This window comes from Aegilops tauschii, chromosome 1 (genome assembly GCF_002575655.3).
Source record: "Aegilops tauschii subsp. strangulata cultivar AL8/78 chromosome 1, Aet v6.0, whole genome shotgun sequence".
NCBI classification, from domain to species: Eukaryota; Viridiplantae; Streptophyta; class Magnoliopsida; order Poales; family Poaceae; genus Aegilops; species Aegilops tauschii.
This window is the reverse complement of record NC_053035.3, coordinates 505,746,818-505,764,139: the sequence shown is the minus strand read 5'-3', so window position 1 is coordinate 505,764,139 and position 17,322 is coordinate 505,746,818. Positions and strand designations below refer to the sequence as shown.

Sequence of the window (17,322 nt, the reverse complement as noted above, 5' to 3'; positions counted from 1 at the left end):
TCCTCTCCGACTCCGACTCCGACTCCGACGACGGCGATGACCACAACTCCACCTCCACCTCCTCCGACGACGACAAAGATCCTCTACCAGCCGCGGACGCCTACAGCTACGCCGGCGACCGAAAGGGGAAAGGCCCGGTGAGGAAGTGGTGAAGAAGCTCCTCCTATGTTTATTATCGTTTTTTAGTTGTTGAGGTTAAGAACTTGTCTGGTGATGAACTCCGATGATCTTTTGAATGATGTAAGTGCATTTTGTTTTTCGTTTGATGCCGATATCGTTGTGCGACGTTGCAGGCATAGTATGGGTATAAGGTGCCGTATAGGAGATATGCGGATGTGAAGAGGCCAATTTAAGACGTGACCGTTTAGTGCCCCTGGAGGCGCCCGGTCGCGTACCGGGTCCGCGGCTTTGTCTCTCGCGTAAGCTAGATAGCAGCGGGAGGAGAGCATCCAACAACTGCGTGACAACAAAACAAGGAGATGGAGATGGAGATGGAGATGGAGATGGCTCAGGCCGATAATGATCGGCAATTGATTTATTGATTGGTGTACTGATCGCCAGTCGGCAGGCAGATAGTTATCACTCCTCCTCCGCTTTCCAGTTGAACTAGGGGGGGCCTTTCCTGCCTGCCTCAGCTCAGCTACCCCCCGCCGACAGGCAGATACTTATCTCTCCCATGGCCATCACGCGCGCATTCAGCAGCTAGCTACATGGAATGTAATGCAAGTTACCATGGAAATAGCAAAATGAAGCAAAGCAAGCACCCATCTGTAAACTGTAATGACGTGTTAAGGAGCCGGTAGATCGGGACAGTGATATGACCGTATACGTGTTCATGAAGTTGTCATTAGCAAAACAAGAGTAGTGCGTACACGTGTTGCTGCTAGCATGTGCACACATGTTGCACTGATGTACTCCTACGTATGGACCAAGCAAGAAATGAAGGAATCTCCTACGTGTGCGTAGCGGGGCATGGCGGCCACACGAGCTAGCCAAGCTCGGCCCGGCTGGAAGTGTTGGGCGTGACGGTACAATGGCGCACGTACATCACAAGGACGGAATCCTGCGAAGCTAGGCTCGCTGGAGCACGCCAACAGTCCCCGTTGCTAGCCTCACGGCCGAGCGGCGCGACCGGACGCCGAGCCCCACCGGCTTGTCCGACAGGTCCAGCTCCACGCCCATGGCGCGCGTCAGCTCCCCGTTGCCGTCCGAGAGCAGCAGCACCTTGTCGCATCAAGAAGGCACTACTAGAAAAAGGGCTATAGATGGGATTGACACTAATGACGCACCAGACAAGCGGTGCGCTATTAGTATATACTAATAGCGCACCACCTTCTGATACGCCATTAGAGTTGAAACTACTAATGGCGCACCTGGCGCAGAGTGCGCCATTAGTATCAATTTTTTTTTAACTAGTGCGCCTGTCCAAACATACTAATGGCGCATCCAGACACAGTGCGCCATTACTAGTTGTAACTAGTAATGGCGCACCTGCCGGAAAGTGCGGCACTAATGTTGTTTTTTCTATTATATTTTTTATTCCCTTTTTGCAAAACTACTAATGGCGCACTTTTCCACCATTAGTATGTTTTCTTTTGCAAAACTACTAATGGCGCACCACCAAAAGGTACGCCATTAGTAACCTGGATTACTAATGGCGCATTTAGAGTTGGTGCGCCATTAGTAAGTGGGCAGCAACAAGATATTTTGGACAGCCTCTCCTACCCACACTCACTTTCTCCCCACTTCATTCTCTCCACCTCTTCCTTGTCTCGGGTGCCTCCTCTTTTTCACCTCATTTCCACCATAGATTCATTCAATTTAAGTGGTTAAATTACCTTGTTTTGATAGGTAAGTAAGGGGGGAAGCTATATTTATGTTGTTCTCCCTACAACAATGTGCACATGCACTTTTTATGGCCTAGCTAGATCTATGTATGTTCGTGATGTTGCATATGTTTGTGGTGTTGCATATGTGTTTGTGTTTGGAGGTGTACCGGTATTTGAAATGCGATAGTTGCCAATATTTTGCCGGAATGTTGATTCATTTCCGTTTCGGCGAGAATTTTGGCATTAAGCATTCTTTTTGGTCCTATTTTTAGGGAAAGTCATGCCAAATTTTTTCTTGGTTCTAAAATATCGTTTTGCTCTACCCCGCAGGCGACCATGGTCCGCATGATGACCGAAGGCATCGTGAATAGGTTTTTGAGGTCCGCGAAGGCCGAGATGCTTCAAAAGAACGAGACGGAGATAAGATGTCCGTGTCGAAGATGCAAGCTGAAGAGCCTTATTGCGGACCCGGAATCCGGGCAGGTGCGGGACCACCTGCTCTTGCGTGGTTTCATGGATGGCTATCGGTGGCAAGGTGATGAAGATGACTACAAAGTCGTCCATGGGGGCCGGGCAAGAAATGAGGAAGGGCAGCAAGACAACCACCGCGGCTCGGGCGGGCGAGAAGACGAAGAATCCCCAGGAGATGATCACGACGGTGATGCTGTACACAGTCATGATGTAGAAGATGCAGGACATGATGATGAGGAAGATGCCGGAGCAGACGACGGGCATGATCATGAAGATGATGATGCCGGCGGAGCAGACGACGTTGGACCATCGATGGGCTGGGTGCAGGACCCTCATATTCAAGAGCTGCTTCTCAAGCAGACGGATAACGCAAGAGCTGCCGCCCGAGAGAAAGCCAAGATGGATCAACTTGAGTTAGACGCGGTTACTCCATTGTATGAAGGATGCAGGCCCGAGGATACCCGCCTGAAAGTAACGCTCATGGCTCTGGAGATGAAGGTAAAACACAAAATGACCGACGCATGCTTCGACGAGAACATGTCATTCTGGCACGAACATCTTCCCAAGGGGAACAAGTGCCCGACCAGTTTGGAGGAGGCGAAGAAAATCGTGTGTCCTCTGGATTTACCGCATGTGAAATACCATGTGTGCATGAACAATTGCATCATTTATCGGGACGAGCACGCGGAGTCTACCATATGTCCGGTGTGCGGCGTCACTCGATACAAGAAGAGGAAGAAAGCTCCTCGAAAAGTGGTGTGGTACTTTCCGATCACTCCTCGTCTGCAGCGGTATTTCGCGGACCCTAAGGTAGCAAAGCTCCTGCGTTGGCACGTGGATAGGGAGGAGAAGAAGCGAGAAGATGACGCAAATGATCCGTTGACGGAGACGCAGGCCACGGCGTCCACCCCCTTGGCGCGCAGCTCCCCCGCCCTGGCTACGAACCCCGGGAGGTGCCTCTGGGTGCAGGTGGTCGTGAACGCGCCCTGGACTACGAACATGACCACATTCTTTCCCGCGGTGAGGTCGCGGACCGTCACCGTCTTCAGCTCGCCGTCGGGGGAGTCGAAGTAGGAGAGCGTCACGTCGGGGAGCCGGTTGCCGACCGCGATGGTCGTTGCAGCGGCCGGGGACGCGGCCGCGGAGGGGCCCCGCGGGCGCTAGGCGGCGGGAGGCGAAGGAGAGGGAGGAGGAGGGGGCGCGCGAGAGGAGGGCGTGCCTGGCCCCCGCGGCGGCGGCGGTGGCCGAGAGGGTGGCGCGGGGAAGGGGAAGGCAATGGGGAGTCGTCTTAAAAGGCGAGGACGGCCATGCCAACATCAATGGCAGTGGCGCACGAGCTCGTCACCGCCGGTGGTCTCCATGCACTCGCATGCGCGTGGTGCCAGTCGGTGGTGGTGCACGCCACCACCCGAGCCTGGGCCAGAGCTCTACTTGTTCGCCGTTGTGCTGCGGTCAAAAGAGCTGATGCCGGTGTGCTGCTCTGCTGCTGGTAAGGTGTTTGAGGAAATGCCAACAAGAAGGAGAAGAGGAGGAAGCAGAAGGTTGGTGCTGACGTGTGGGCCCCGCCTGTCATAACGGTCAACATGACAGTCAAAATAAACGGAGTTGACTTTCCCGCCACGTCAGCCCTGACAGACGGGCCCCGCATGTCATAAACACATTTAAATCTTTTAAACTGGCTATTTTCCGAAAGTGGTAGTTTTTAGTCACGAGATTCCAATTTTTTATAGTTATCAATCACTTTTTTGAAAGTAGTAGTTCTGTGGGACGCGAACCCTAATTGTGGTAGTTTTTTGTCAAACACTCCATTTTCGAGCATACTCCTAGAGAAGCTAATGTTGTTGCTCATGGGTTAGCCAGTCAAGCTAGAGGTAGGTTATGTAATGTGGATGGAAGAACCACCAGATGATACTATTAACCTACTTGTAAACGATGCTATGTTGATTACCATGCAATAAAGAGTGGTTAGATGTCGTAAAATAATCTGGCCAGTACGGGATTTATTGCAACAACACAGCGGCGGCCCACCTGATCAATCGTTCTCCCCTAAGAGCATCTTCAGCCGTTCGGCCCCCCAGGGCGCCGAAAAAGAGCCGCCTAGGGGCGAACCGGCGCTAGATTGGCCCCTGGGGGCGATCTAGCTCCCAGCCACGCCTTCAGGCGCCGCCCCTCCAGACATATTTTTTTCAATTTTTTGTCCACTCTTTCTTTCTGATTATAGAAGTGTTATAACAGATACATAAAACTGTTTTACTAAATATTATAATAAATTTTTACATTTAAAAACAAAGCTTCCGACAGAATTGTTCATACCATTAAAATTGTTTTATAATTATTCAAAAAAATCATAATTTAAAAATGTTCATGGCATTTAAAATAAATCCTCTTAGAATTAATAATGTTCATGACAATCAAAAAATATCCTAAATTTTAAAGAATTGTTCATATAAATAATTAAAAAATGTTCATGAAATTTTACAAATTGACCATTCAATTTCACAAAATTGCGAACAACCTTCGGTCACCAACATAATAACTCAACTATACTTAGATCGTCACCAAATGTTAAGTGTGTAGACCCTGCGGGTTCGAGAACTATGAAGACATGACCGAGACACCTCTACGGTCAATAACCAATAGCGGGACCTAGATGTCCATATTGGTTCCTACATATTCTACGAAGATCTTTATCGGTCGAACCTCGATGCCAAGGATTCAGCTAATCCCGTATGCAGTTCCCTTTGTCCATCGGTATTTTACTTGCCCGAGATTCGATCGTTGGTATCTCCATACCTAGTTCAATCTCGTTACCGGCAAGTCTCTTTAATCGTTCTGTAATACAAGATCCCGTGGCTAACTCCTTAATCACACTGCTTGCAAGCTCATTGTGATGCCGTATTACCGAGTGGGCCCCAAGATACCTCTCCGTCATACGGAGTGACAAATCCCAGTCTTGATCCATGCCAACTCAACAGACACCCTCGGAGATACGTGTAGAGCATCTTTATAGTCACCTAGTTACGTTACGACTTTTGATACACACAAGGTACTCCTCCGGTGTCAGTGAGTTGCATGATCTCATGGTCATATGAACAGATACTTGACATGCAGAAAATGATAGCAATAAACTTGATACGATCATAGGCTACGCTTATAGTTTGGGTCTTGTCCATCACATCATTCTCCTAATGATGTGATCCGGTAGGAGGACAACGTATATGACCACAATGAAATTGCAATGTGTACGACGTCTTCGCTATGATATAGAACTGAAAGAATTGGTTGGGCAGAGAAATTAAAATCAAGACCATGATTTTGAATTGGAGTCGTATGCATTTATAATTTGTGTTTTTATGAGAGTATTGTTCTCATATTACGGTCACGGTGTATTTGTTTATTTCGGTACGTCTCACACTGAGAAAAAAGTAATATTTATTTATTGGATATCTTTAGATGGTTGCTAGTCTCAGATGTGGGTAGAAGTGCATTTTTTTAATTTGTATATGGCCCCACATGTGAATTCACCACCAACTCCAGTCTTTATAAGTAGGAAAGATATAGCAGGGCATGGTTACCCTATGGGTCATCGATTGCACAATTTCCGTGGATTCCGAGGGTGTTAACATAATTGAATTGGTATGAACAATTATGGTTTTCATACCAAAGTAAACGGTGATTTCAAAGACAAAGAGGTTATCTCATATGTCCAATTTACCATTCTCATCGATTACGTGGATATATGATATAATTCACGTTATATATATTGTGCAAAGTAACGAGTGCACGCTATCCTAAACTTTAGAGTTTTGTCTACAAGTTGCCAGCCTACAAAGATTTAGCCGATGAGTCATAAAGCTTGTATTATTCATCAATTAATTGCGTGTGTGCTAGTTCCCGGATATAGTTGCAATGTTCTGGATACAAGCAGATTATCGTGATTATCATGATTCTTTCTGTGTTGGTCCACGAAACATGGTATGCACAAAATATTATAAGCTTTCAAATATTATTCTTCTATGTTTTTTGTTGATTTCTCATTTATCATAAATTCCATCCTTTACTTCGCATGGGAGAGAGAGCCACCGGAACTGAGCCTTTTTCTTGCCCAGTGCGAGTTGTAATTTCATAAAAAGAATATTTATTGCTTCGAGTAAAAAATCAGTTCATTTCTTATGATTTTTACTTGTTTCTACTGCTAGTGGTCCGAAGTTCATGTGAAGGAATGGATACTAGTTCCCCGCAAAAAAAAGGAATGGATACTAGCACATTTAGAAATATGTGGGCTAAGTATTTTTATTTTAAATTAGGTTATAATAAAAATGAATTTCTAGGTTAGAATTATTTCATACTTCGCGGATGCTTTCTATTGTAATTTCAATATTCCGAAGCTGTAGAATAATTGTACAAAAAGATATGCAACATGTATTAAATTGTGGTACCCTGGGATTAAATCTGTTGCGGATGTTGACGTGGGTGGCGTTATGTTTCGCTTTAAGCGAGGCAGATTCCCGCCTCGCCGACAACTTCACTGTATTGGGCCAGGCCCAAGAGGGAACGAGATCTAGCGAGCATATAACAAATCTATGCACAGTTAAACAAAACGTACGCATAATATTTTCAATTTTATTTTCCACCCATTTTTATTTTCATTCTTAAAAGTGTTATAACAGATATATTTCAAAAACAATTATCAAATATTCACCATTTGAAAAAAGGTTCCTGCAGAATTGTTCGTACAACTAATAATAATTATTTAAAGAAATGTTCATATTTGAGAAATTATTCATGGAATTTAAATAAAAATGTATGTAGCACTTAAAAACATGTTTTGATGACAATCAAGAAATATTCAAACGTTTAAAACTTGTTCTTAACAATATTTTAAAAAGTGCATGAAATTTATAAGAACTGTTCATTCAATTGCTGAAAACATGTTCGTGACATATCGAAAATGTTCACCATGTATAAGGAAATGATCGTAATGTATCATTAATTTTTCACTGTGTAACATAAAGTTGTTCAACATATATTAAACAATGTAAAACACGCATTGGAAAAATGTTTAACATATATCTGATGTTGTTAATGTGTATTAAAAACATTAAGTTTTGTCCGAAATATTAAACATCTCTCTGAAAATATATTTAACATGTAGTAAATAAATGTTCAATGTGTATTCAAAAGGTAATCAACGTGTGTGTGAGAAATGTTTAACATGTATTAATAAATTGTTCAATGTGTCTTTGAGAAAAATAAGAATAAAAGAACAAGGAAAACTAAAAAAGGGGGAACACAACAGACAAACCAAGTACGAAAAACTGATAAACCATTAAATTGGTAAAAAAACATGAAAAAAAGGAAAAACCCAGACTAAGCCTTTCCAAAACCATGCAGAAGTCCGTAGAACTGTACCGCACAAAGTGTTCGCCTCCTTGATAATGGGAATCGGTCCCTATAGCATCGTCAAAGGCGAATGCTTGTTCGGGAACACAATAGGGCGTGTATTTGTCTCGCTTATAGCGAGATAGAGATATGCCCTGTCTTAGGGAGCATCGTATGTGCGGTAGCCTGGTAGTATTAATTTACTAGTTTAGTTTGTTTTGTATTTTTCATTTTTCCTAAATACATATATTCCAAAAAATAATTTAGTGAACCTACTTAAATAACTAAAATATGTTCCATGCAAATAAGATAAAATATTAATGCAGTGTAACTATTTTGTTACCTCAGTTTTTGAAAAAATGTTGATACTATTAAAAAATTTGTGTGACATTAAAAAGCATTCACATTTTAAAAAATGTCTATGAGTTTTCATTAAAAATGTTCTCTAAAATTCAAATTAGTGTACATTGCATGGGTTTTGAAAATATGCACAGGCCATTTATAAAAAAACGTTTATGCAATGTAGAAAATTTTGCATAGTAAAAAAATGTTTTCCTTCCATAAAACATATATTTTGACGTGTGGTTGAAAAATGTTTAATATATATTCAATTCTTTTTTTACAAAAACAAATAGAATATATGTTAAGCATTCGATCAATTAAGTATGTATTTGAAAAGTCTAAGACTTGTATAAATAGGTGTTAACCATCCTGTCGAGGACATTTAGGAGGAAGTAAGTTGGCCAGTACGGGTTTTATTGCAACGACACGACGGATCGTCCTCCCCTATCATGCATGCATGACCCTCCCTGCAGCCAGAGTCAACCTGCCACGTACGTACCTAGCACGTATACAAGTCTTCTTTCTTTATTCTTCTTCTTCCAATGTATGCATGCATCTATCTCGATCGATCGTCCACACGCAAGCTACATATGTATGGTCGTGATATTACCAAGTATGTCCACCCACCGGTGCATGTATGTAAGTAGTATACAGTGCCAAGTTCTAATGTAAGATATGCAAGTTCCAAGATTCGTAAGAACCAAATTGTACCATCAAAATAATGATTGTTTCGTAATATCCAAAGATCTCATGTGTAGTATTACACATACTAAGTCATAAAACATACATTGTCTTCTCTTTTTTCTAATATAGCAAGGCATGGTTACCCTATGGGTCATCAACTAGACAATTTTTGTGGATTCCGAGTGTCTTAACACAGTTGAATTGTCATCAAGAGCTATGGTTTCCATACCCAAGTATCCGGTGATTTCAAGGACAAAGAGGCTATCTCCTCATATGTCCAATTTATCATTTTCACCAATTACGTTGATGGATGATATAGTTCACGTGATATATTTTGTGCAAAGTAACGAGTGCACGCTATCATAAACTTTTAGAGTTTTGTCGACAAGTTGTAGGTCTACTAAGATTTTGCCGATGAGTCATAAAGCTTGTATTTTTCATCAATTAATTGCATGTTTGCTAGCTCCTGTGTATAGATGTAACATTCTAGATCCAAACATATGTTCGTGATTATCATGACTCGTTCTATGTTGGTCGACAAAACATGGTGTGAACGAAATATTCTATGCTTTGGAAAGTTAGTCTTCTATGTTCTTTATCTTTGTTTTCATTATCACAAATTACATCCTTTACTTGCATGGGAGAGCGGGCATCTTTCAAACCTATTGCGGGTTTTAATTTCCTAAAAAGAATCTCTATAACTTCGAGTAATTTTTTCGATTCATGTCTTGTGCTTTTTTACTTATTCCTGCATCTAGTGGCTTGAAGTTCATGCGAAGGAGTGGATACTAGCACATTTAGAAAGATGTGGGCTAAGTATTTATTTGGTGATGTAGATTATAATAAAAAAATTATTCTAGGTTAAAATTATTTTGTACTGGCAAGTTGCACCTTCTTTCTATTGCAATTTCAATATTTAAAAGCTCTAGAACAATTATGCGAAAAGATATGCTACTTGTATTAAATTGTTCCACCCTGGGATCAAATCTATTGCGGATATTGAGGCGGGAGGCCCTATGTTTAGCTTTTAGCGAGGTAGATGCTTGCCTCACCTACAACTTCGCCGTATTCGACCAGAGCCAACAGGGAACGGGAGCTAGCGAGCAAAGCGCATCAATGCAAGAGTTAAAACAAAATATATTAATAATATTTTTCAATTTCTATGTGCGCACACATTTTTTTCTATTTTAGAAGTGTTATGAAAAATAAATTTCATATTTGTTTAACGAAATATTGAAGTAAATGTTCACCATTTAAAAAAGGCTCATTAAGAAATTGTTCATATCATTCAAAGAAATGGTCAAAATTTTAAGAATTGTTTGTGGCATTTAAAGATAAATGTTCGTACCATTATGAAAATGTTCAGGACAATCAAAAAATATTTGCACGATTATAAAATTATTCATAATAATATTTAAAAATGCTCATCATTTTCTAAACAAATTATCAAATTGTTGAACCCATGTTCGTGACATATAAAAAATGTCACCTTGTATAAAGAAATGTTTGCATTGTGTTATAAAATTTGCACCGTGTTTTTTTATCGAAAAGAGGATAACCCCCGGCCTCTGCATTAGGATGATGCAGATAATATGTTATTAAGAATGCAAAATTCAGCTAACGACAACATTGACCCGAAAATAAAGCGAAAAGAAAACCTGAGGCCACATGCCTCACGACAGTTACTCCACCAGATAACCACTACCACTAAGTTACAAGACTATAGCAAAACAAAAAATACACAAGCCTGAGCTACGCCTTGAGAAAAAAAATCGCCGCACGTGCACCGATGATGGTGAGTCCAACACAAGGTTAAACTCCAGATTGACATCCCAAAGCCGAACTCCAATCCATCACCTTCAGCAAGGAAAGAATGCATTCAAAAAAATTGCATCGTGCAATTGTTAAAATATATTAAAGAAGTTCAATGCGCATTCAAAACTGTTGAGCATATATGTAATTTTCTAATATGCATTAGAAAATTAAGTATATATCCAAAAAATAAATATTTATCTGGAAATATATTTAACATGTATTAAATAAATGTTTAATGTTATTAGAAAAATAATCAACGTCTGTGCGCAAATTGTTTAATGTGTTCTCCAAAAATGCTTAATGTGTCTTTGAGAAAAAGAAGATAAAAGGACAAGAAAACAAAAATGGGAGAAAACACAACAAAAAATAATAATGAAAAAACCATAGGAAACCATGCAGAAGTCTGCAGACTGAACAATGTCCACCTCCTTACTAATGGGTGACGGCCCCGTATAGCTTCGGGAACACGGTAGGGTCTCTTAGGGCCTGCTCGGTAGTCCTCCACGGCAGCTAAATCCTCAACTCCGTCGCCGGTAGCCAGCAGCCAGCTTCTGTCGTCAACTCCCGGAGCGAGCATTCTGTTGGGTGTGCTAGCTTCTTGCTAAAATCGATCCAACAGGCTGGAAGCCCACAAACAACGAATCTGGCCCATGCATAGCCCATCTATCTCACCATCTCCTGGTGAACGAAGCACATCGCGGACCGAGGGATGAGCGATGCAGGAGAGCTGCAAGTCAGGGTTGGGTTGGGGGTAGCCATGGTCGCCGAACCGACCTCCTATGGATCCGGCGAGGCCACAGGGACAAGCTTCTATCTTTTCCCCGTCGAGGAGGACATCGAGGTCGTCGGGAGTCAGGGATGGGAGCGGCGGCCGTTGCTCCCGCGCACGCTGCTCCTAGCGGATTGGAACGGCGGCGGCGGAGGACAATAGAGACGGCAGGCAGCGAGCGGGGATGGCGGCGACCGGCTACTTGTATGATCAATGGGCTCATTGGACTCCTCGCTAGAGAACGTGGGGATATATAGAGCGGCCGTGCAGGATGAGCTGGAATCAGTATGCCCGATGTTCACTTGGCGGTGGCAATCGCTGTCAAACTCCAGCTCATTCGATTTCGATTTCTGGGAGCTCGATTAATCCAACTCCACGACTCCGCCGATTTTGCACTGCATGCGCTCATAGCCAGCTTCTCACTCCCATAGCAAGGTTTTAGACCGTTCGACTAGGCTCCTGATCTGGAGTTGACAAGTTGAGAAGCTGGAGGCCTACCGAACACGCCCTTAGTCTTGCTTATAGCGAGATAGAGGTATGCCCTGTCTTCTGGAGCATCCTAAGTGCGGTAGCCCAGAAGTGTTAATTTACCAGTTTTGTTGGATACATGTTTCTTAATATTTTACTCTTTTTTTCCATATTTTGAGATATTCTAAATACATATATTCCCAAAAATAATTTAGTAAACTTTCATAGAAACGTTTGAAATGTTCAATGCAAATATGCAAAATGTTAACGCAGTGTAAGTAATTTGTTACCATTATTTTTTTAAAATGTTGATACCATTAAAAAATGTTTGTGACATTATAAAGTATTCAGTTATTTCAAAATTATGTACATGAATATTTTGGTATGTTTATACTATGTAAAAAGTTCCCGTAATTCATCAAAAAGTTCCGTACCGTCAAAAAAATTTACATTATGTTTAAAAAATATTCATGGATTTCAATTTAAAAATGTTTGTGCAATGTAAAAAATGTTCACCTATTAGAAAAACGTGTTGTTCAATAAACAAAATGTTTCAACGTGTGTTTGAGAAAGGTTCAACATGTATTCATTTTTTTATTTACAAAAGCATTTATTTGACAAAATTTTAACCTTGTATTTGAAAAATGTGACACTTTTATGCAAGTATGTAAGATATATACGAAAAAGATAAAATGTGTGTGAATTTTTTTACATCAAAACATGTATTTCAAAAAAAATATACATGTATTAGAAAAATGTTAAATGTGTATAAAAACTAGTCCCTAGTGCGTACAAAAAATTTACAATGTGTAGAAAAATGTAGACTTCTGTTGAATAGAAAGGAAAAAATGAAAATTAAAGGAAAGAACAAAGAACTGAAGAAAGAAGCAGAAATGAATAAAATCAAAGAAAAAGGAAAATGGAAAAAAAGGTTCAAAAAAACCAGAGAAAATCTTAATAAAACAATGAAAAATTGATAAGAAAAAGCACCAAGAAAGAAAATCATGCGGTATCTATAGTACAGGGTCAGCCTAGACTACCGCGCCAGAGTCGAGCCGGTGCTACGTCACGAGCTCCCGTGATCGCAATAGGCTACATATATACCAATTGTGTGGATGCGAGAGCCTAGGATATGCATATGCTGCATTGCCGGGTGTGTGGCCGGTTACGTCTTGTTGCATTCAATCATGGCCCGTTCAGCATGGGGGACATTCCTCGTACCATATCTGGTCCAAGCCAGTGCAAGCCTAATAGATGTTTTTGAAGAAAAATCTTTGCATTCGACAAAAATATTATTCCGTACTTATTTCTCTATTTTTATTACTTAATTTAAGAATTAGAAAATATAATAATAAAAGATGGCCAGCGTTATCAGACGCAATCTACTGAGATTTAGCAAAAATCTCTGTGAACTGAGAGATATGGAAAAGAGGCCCAACAGCAGCCCATTTGTGTGAGTATCTTTATCCTAAACAATTCTTTCAAATTCTTTTAGCCGCTGCTAACTTGTTCATGCTAACTATAAAGTGATGCATGTTAAAACAAAAATAACTATTAATTCTCAGCTGAGCGATGCTAAGACCCATTATTATTATTTTTACTATGAGGCGATTGTCTGAATTCGCACCAAAGGATCCAAATTAACATACCACTATTTCCTTGCACATCCAAGGATTTTAAGCTCAAAAACAAAAAGGAAGAAGATCCAATTGGTCCATTATCGCATTGATGTCAAATAACTCATTTTTGTATCTCGTGCAATGTTTCAAATTTTGATATGAAATTTTGTGACAACATCGAATGATGTTGTATCATGCACTAATGCTTTTCAGAATTTTTATTTTTGAATGTGCAACCGGGGTCTGGTGCACCAGCAACACTAATTGACCAGGTGCACCAGATACGCTGAACAAGCGTCGCAAATAAATTAAGAATACAAGGCCATTTTTAGAACTAGCCATATGAGCAACATTGTTTGGGCCAATTATTACTTTCGAGAACACTAAATTATTAGGCCTAAATTGCAGTTAAGTATAACATAGCCTTATGTAATAGCCCACGATTACATATTCCTCGGCCCGGCTATGAGTTAGTTGGTTCTATACAATTTAATATCTTAAATGTCTCATATTCCTTCCTATCCTCTCATGTTGTTTTGTTGACCTAATTTCCCACCGCCACGGCCTCCTCGGGTGATCTCTACCCCACCCCTCATCTTCCGTAATATATAAACCAGTCATCTTGAGGTTCTTGTCAATAGCAAGCGAGCGCATGGCACCTCTATACCGTAGATGATCCATACCCTTCATAGGCTTTTGCTAACCTAATTTTCCGCCGCCACAACCTCCAATGAAAACCAATCTCTCCAGACGATGGCGCCTATCGTTCGGAGGCATCACACTATGCTAAATATCATACTAGAATTGGCACCATCCATGATGTCTTGCAATTAAATCTCGATCTATGCCATATCATTGGCCTTGTTTCAGCAGTCGTTCTTTCAATCGATCATTACTCCCTACCTCCAGGAGGATGGGCGGTAGCATCTCCCCCGGCGAGATCTAAGATCCTGAAAGAAAGGTTCTAGGATCTAGGAGGAAATAAGCTATCCGACCCTTTGGAAATGGCGCTCGATGAACACCACGGAGAAGATCTGACGAAGTAAGTTTTCATTTTTCTAAAATTTATCTATTATTGTTGATCCCTTGTTACCTCACCTAGATAATACATTAAGATTGTTGTATCGGGAGAAGGCACAATGGCCGGGGCCAAGTTTAGAGCAAACCTTGGGCTTAGGCATATATACTTTATAATTTATAATAGTATTATGGAGATACACATCTTTGTTTTTTTTTGGATCCCGACCCGGAGTTGAAGCCCCGCTATTCATGGGCCTAATTCATACTTGCCCGAGACCACTCATATGATAGAAAAAAAAAATTGATGAACAAGACAGAGCCGTCTATAGAGTACATTCTAGAGTTCTTTTTTGTCCTAGATCTAGAGTGATTGTACTGAGGGGCTCACTAGTACATCCATCTCATAGCAGTTTTATATTGATAAACTATTTAAACCTTAATTTGTCCAAAAATAAAAATTCTTGGATGGAACACATAATTTTTCTGAGAGAGAAGCGCAATGCAGTGTATACATAATTTGATCCAATTCATTCATGTACGCACATTCTGATAGATTTTGTGTTAAACCGCCAGCTCAATTACATTAGGAATGCAGTTAAAGATGGCAAACTGGTTAGGAAAACTGAGTCTGGCGAATCGATGGTAGTATTTGCTAACTAATTAATGCCCAACCTGGAATACATTGGATGCCATATACGACTGGATCTCTATGGCAGCAACGTTCAAAATACGTCTGATTTTCCTTCCATAATCAAACCAATAATGAATTACCACAATCTATTTGATCTCGAGATGAACTGCCATCCCGTTGTGTAGTGCCATAATCGGCAAGCTTTGACGCCACCGTATCTCTGCTCTGTATGCATGTAAACAGAAGAGGGGCGGCAAGTAGAAACTTCTATCCAAAAACATGAAGATACTTTGATACTCCATATCATTTAATCACGAAGATACGCCAGCGAAATATTTGAATTTTCCTGGCGGAATGAGAAAGCGGTGGCCTGTGTGAAGGAACGTGGTTACGAATGGACGGTGGAGATGGGCCGGCCACCCATATAAGTACCCCTGCATCTTGGCCGGGTTGCCACCAAAGCCCCAAGCTGCAAGCAACAGAGCTAGCTAGCTAGATACATCCTCCAGCTCCACCACACCATAAGCTCTAACTAAGGTTCATAGCTACTCTCCTCCCTCTGTTTTTCATCTTTTTTTCTCTCGCCATGCATCTTCTACTAGTTTTCTCTCCATTCATGGAGACATGATTGATGGAGATTAATTTGCTAGAGGCAGGCGATATGTACATGTGAAACAAGCTAGTGCATCCTGATTGGTTTTGATCTATGCAGCACGATTTTTGGTTGCTGTTGCAGCCATGTATATGCATCTATTTTTTGCAATTTCTTTTGTTGCGTTCTTTGCCTTTTTGTGCTTATCCTCATGTGTTTTCGGTGCTACATGTCGCAAAAATAAGCATAGGAAAGAGTTAACTTTCTTATTTCCTTGATCTTATCTTTTGCCCTTGCATACAAATTTCTTTTCTCTGATCTTTCCATGACCGATCAAGGAAGTGGCAGACACCAACTAAGAAGGCGGTACGTGCGTACCTCTTGCAACAGCAGTTACATACTCTCATGATTGTATCTGTTCCTTTCTTAATTTGTTTCTTCTGCCTCTCTTTCTCTCTTTACTTTTTTTTGCATCAACAATGTTGCACTATTTTTAATTTGGCTCCCTGGTTACAAGATCGAGATTTTTTAGATGCGCTGCCTAAACACACAAATAATATATTGCTGATTTATAATTTGGATCTGCATGCATATTGTTGCACTGGTTGTTGTTGGCATGAAGCTATGCATATGGATCTATGTAGATACCATGCATGTTGCAGATTCTTTTTGTCCTCATCTATGCAATCTAGGGGGGAAAAATCTCCATCTCTTCCCCTGATAAAGCATTCAATAATCTACTAGTAGAGAATAATTAATAAAGTGTGCATACCTCTGATCTCAGCTTATTCTGCATGCATGCTTGATTTTGCAGAACAGTTCTGTTACTGTATATCAGCAGCTGAGATCTACGAAACGTGTGCTTATCTTCCTATTAGACAGTAGATGTGGATCAGAAATAACTAATCTCTTCATAAATTCTGTTTGTTTTTTGCAGTTGTTTTCGCTAGCTGATCATGGCATCCTCCCTCAGGGCATTGCTTGTTGAGGATACGGCAGTTCAACGCATGGTTGTCTCCGCCATGCTGCGCAATCAGTTTCACTGCGAGACCACTCTGGCGAAGAATGGGAAAGAAGCTGTTGACATGTTCCTCGAGGGCAACACGTTCGATATAGTCTTTTGTGATAGGGACATGCCCATAATGACCGGCCCGGAGGTACTTACTTTAGCTAATTTTTTCCATTTCTTTCTCTTCCTTTTTTGCTTGAACATAACACATACTGCATGATCACCTCATCAACACAATATTCCGTGTACATGTTAATTACTTGACAGGCAGTTGTGAAGATCCGTGCTATGGGAGCCACTGATGTGAAGATCGTCGGGTTGTCGGATGACGATAACGCCATGGAGGCGTTCATCAGCGCCGGCGCCGATGACTTTGTGCCCAAACCAGTGAGGCCTGAGACTGTCGGGCCTATGATTCAGGAGGTCATCAATAAGAAGCTAGAACAGTTAGCGGCGCTTGCTTGATCCAGCCATGGAGGAATACATGCATAAAGCTAGCTCATATGCATCATAGCTTTTGGCATGCACTATATTACTGTCGTGTTGTCATTTTACTTTCAAGGTCATGTTAAAGGTCGGGCGTGATTAGCAAGAAGAAGAAGAAAAAGCAGCAGCAGCAGCAGAGAGGCTACCGACATAATTAGACCATTTGGATGATAATACTATCGAAATTGTCATTTGGATCGGATGA

General features: G+C 41.2%; 1 protein-coding gene and 1 pseudogene across 1 annotated transcript; one reads left to right on the top strand and one right to left on the bottom strand.

Moving 5' to 3' along the window:
• Positions 1-1,071: 1,071 nt before the first annotated feature.
• On the bottom strand, positions 1,072-4,225 carry LOC109742991 (peroxiredoxin-2E-1, chloroplastic-like; annotated as a pseudogene).
• Positions 4,226-14,185: 9,960 nt separating this feature from the next.
• On the top strand, positions 14,186-17,322 carry LOC109742990 (two-component response regulator ORR42-like). Its single transcript, XM_020302085.3, has 4 exons — positions 14,186-14,421; positions 15,961-15,988; positions 16,573-16,779; positions 16,899-17,322. The coding sequence occupies exons 1-4, from the start codon at positions 14,384-14,386 to the stop codon at positions 17,094-17,096; spliced, it is 471 nt and encodes a 156-aa protein (XP_020157674.2). The 5' UTR covers positions 14,186-14,383; the 3' UTR covers positions 17,097-17,322.

Excerpts from the sequence above, each read along its gene's own strand:
- LOC109742990 (XM_020302085.3), top strand. The coding sequence starts at position 14,384 with ATGGCGCTCGATGAACACCACGGAGAAGATCTGACGAA. Across the intron at positions 14,422-15,960 it reads CACGGAGAAGATCTGACGAA|GAAGTGGCAGACACCAACTA; the intron begins GTAAGTTTTCAT and ends TGACCGATCAAG. Across the intron at positions 15,989-16,572 it reads AGACACCAACTAAGAAGGCG|CTGATCATGGCATCCTCCCT; the intron begins GTACGTGCGTAC and ends TGTTTTCGCTAG.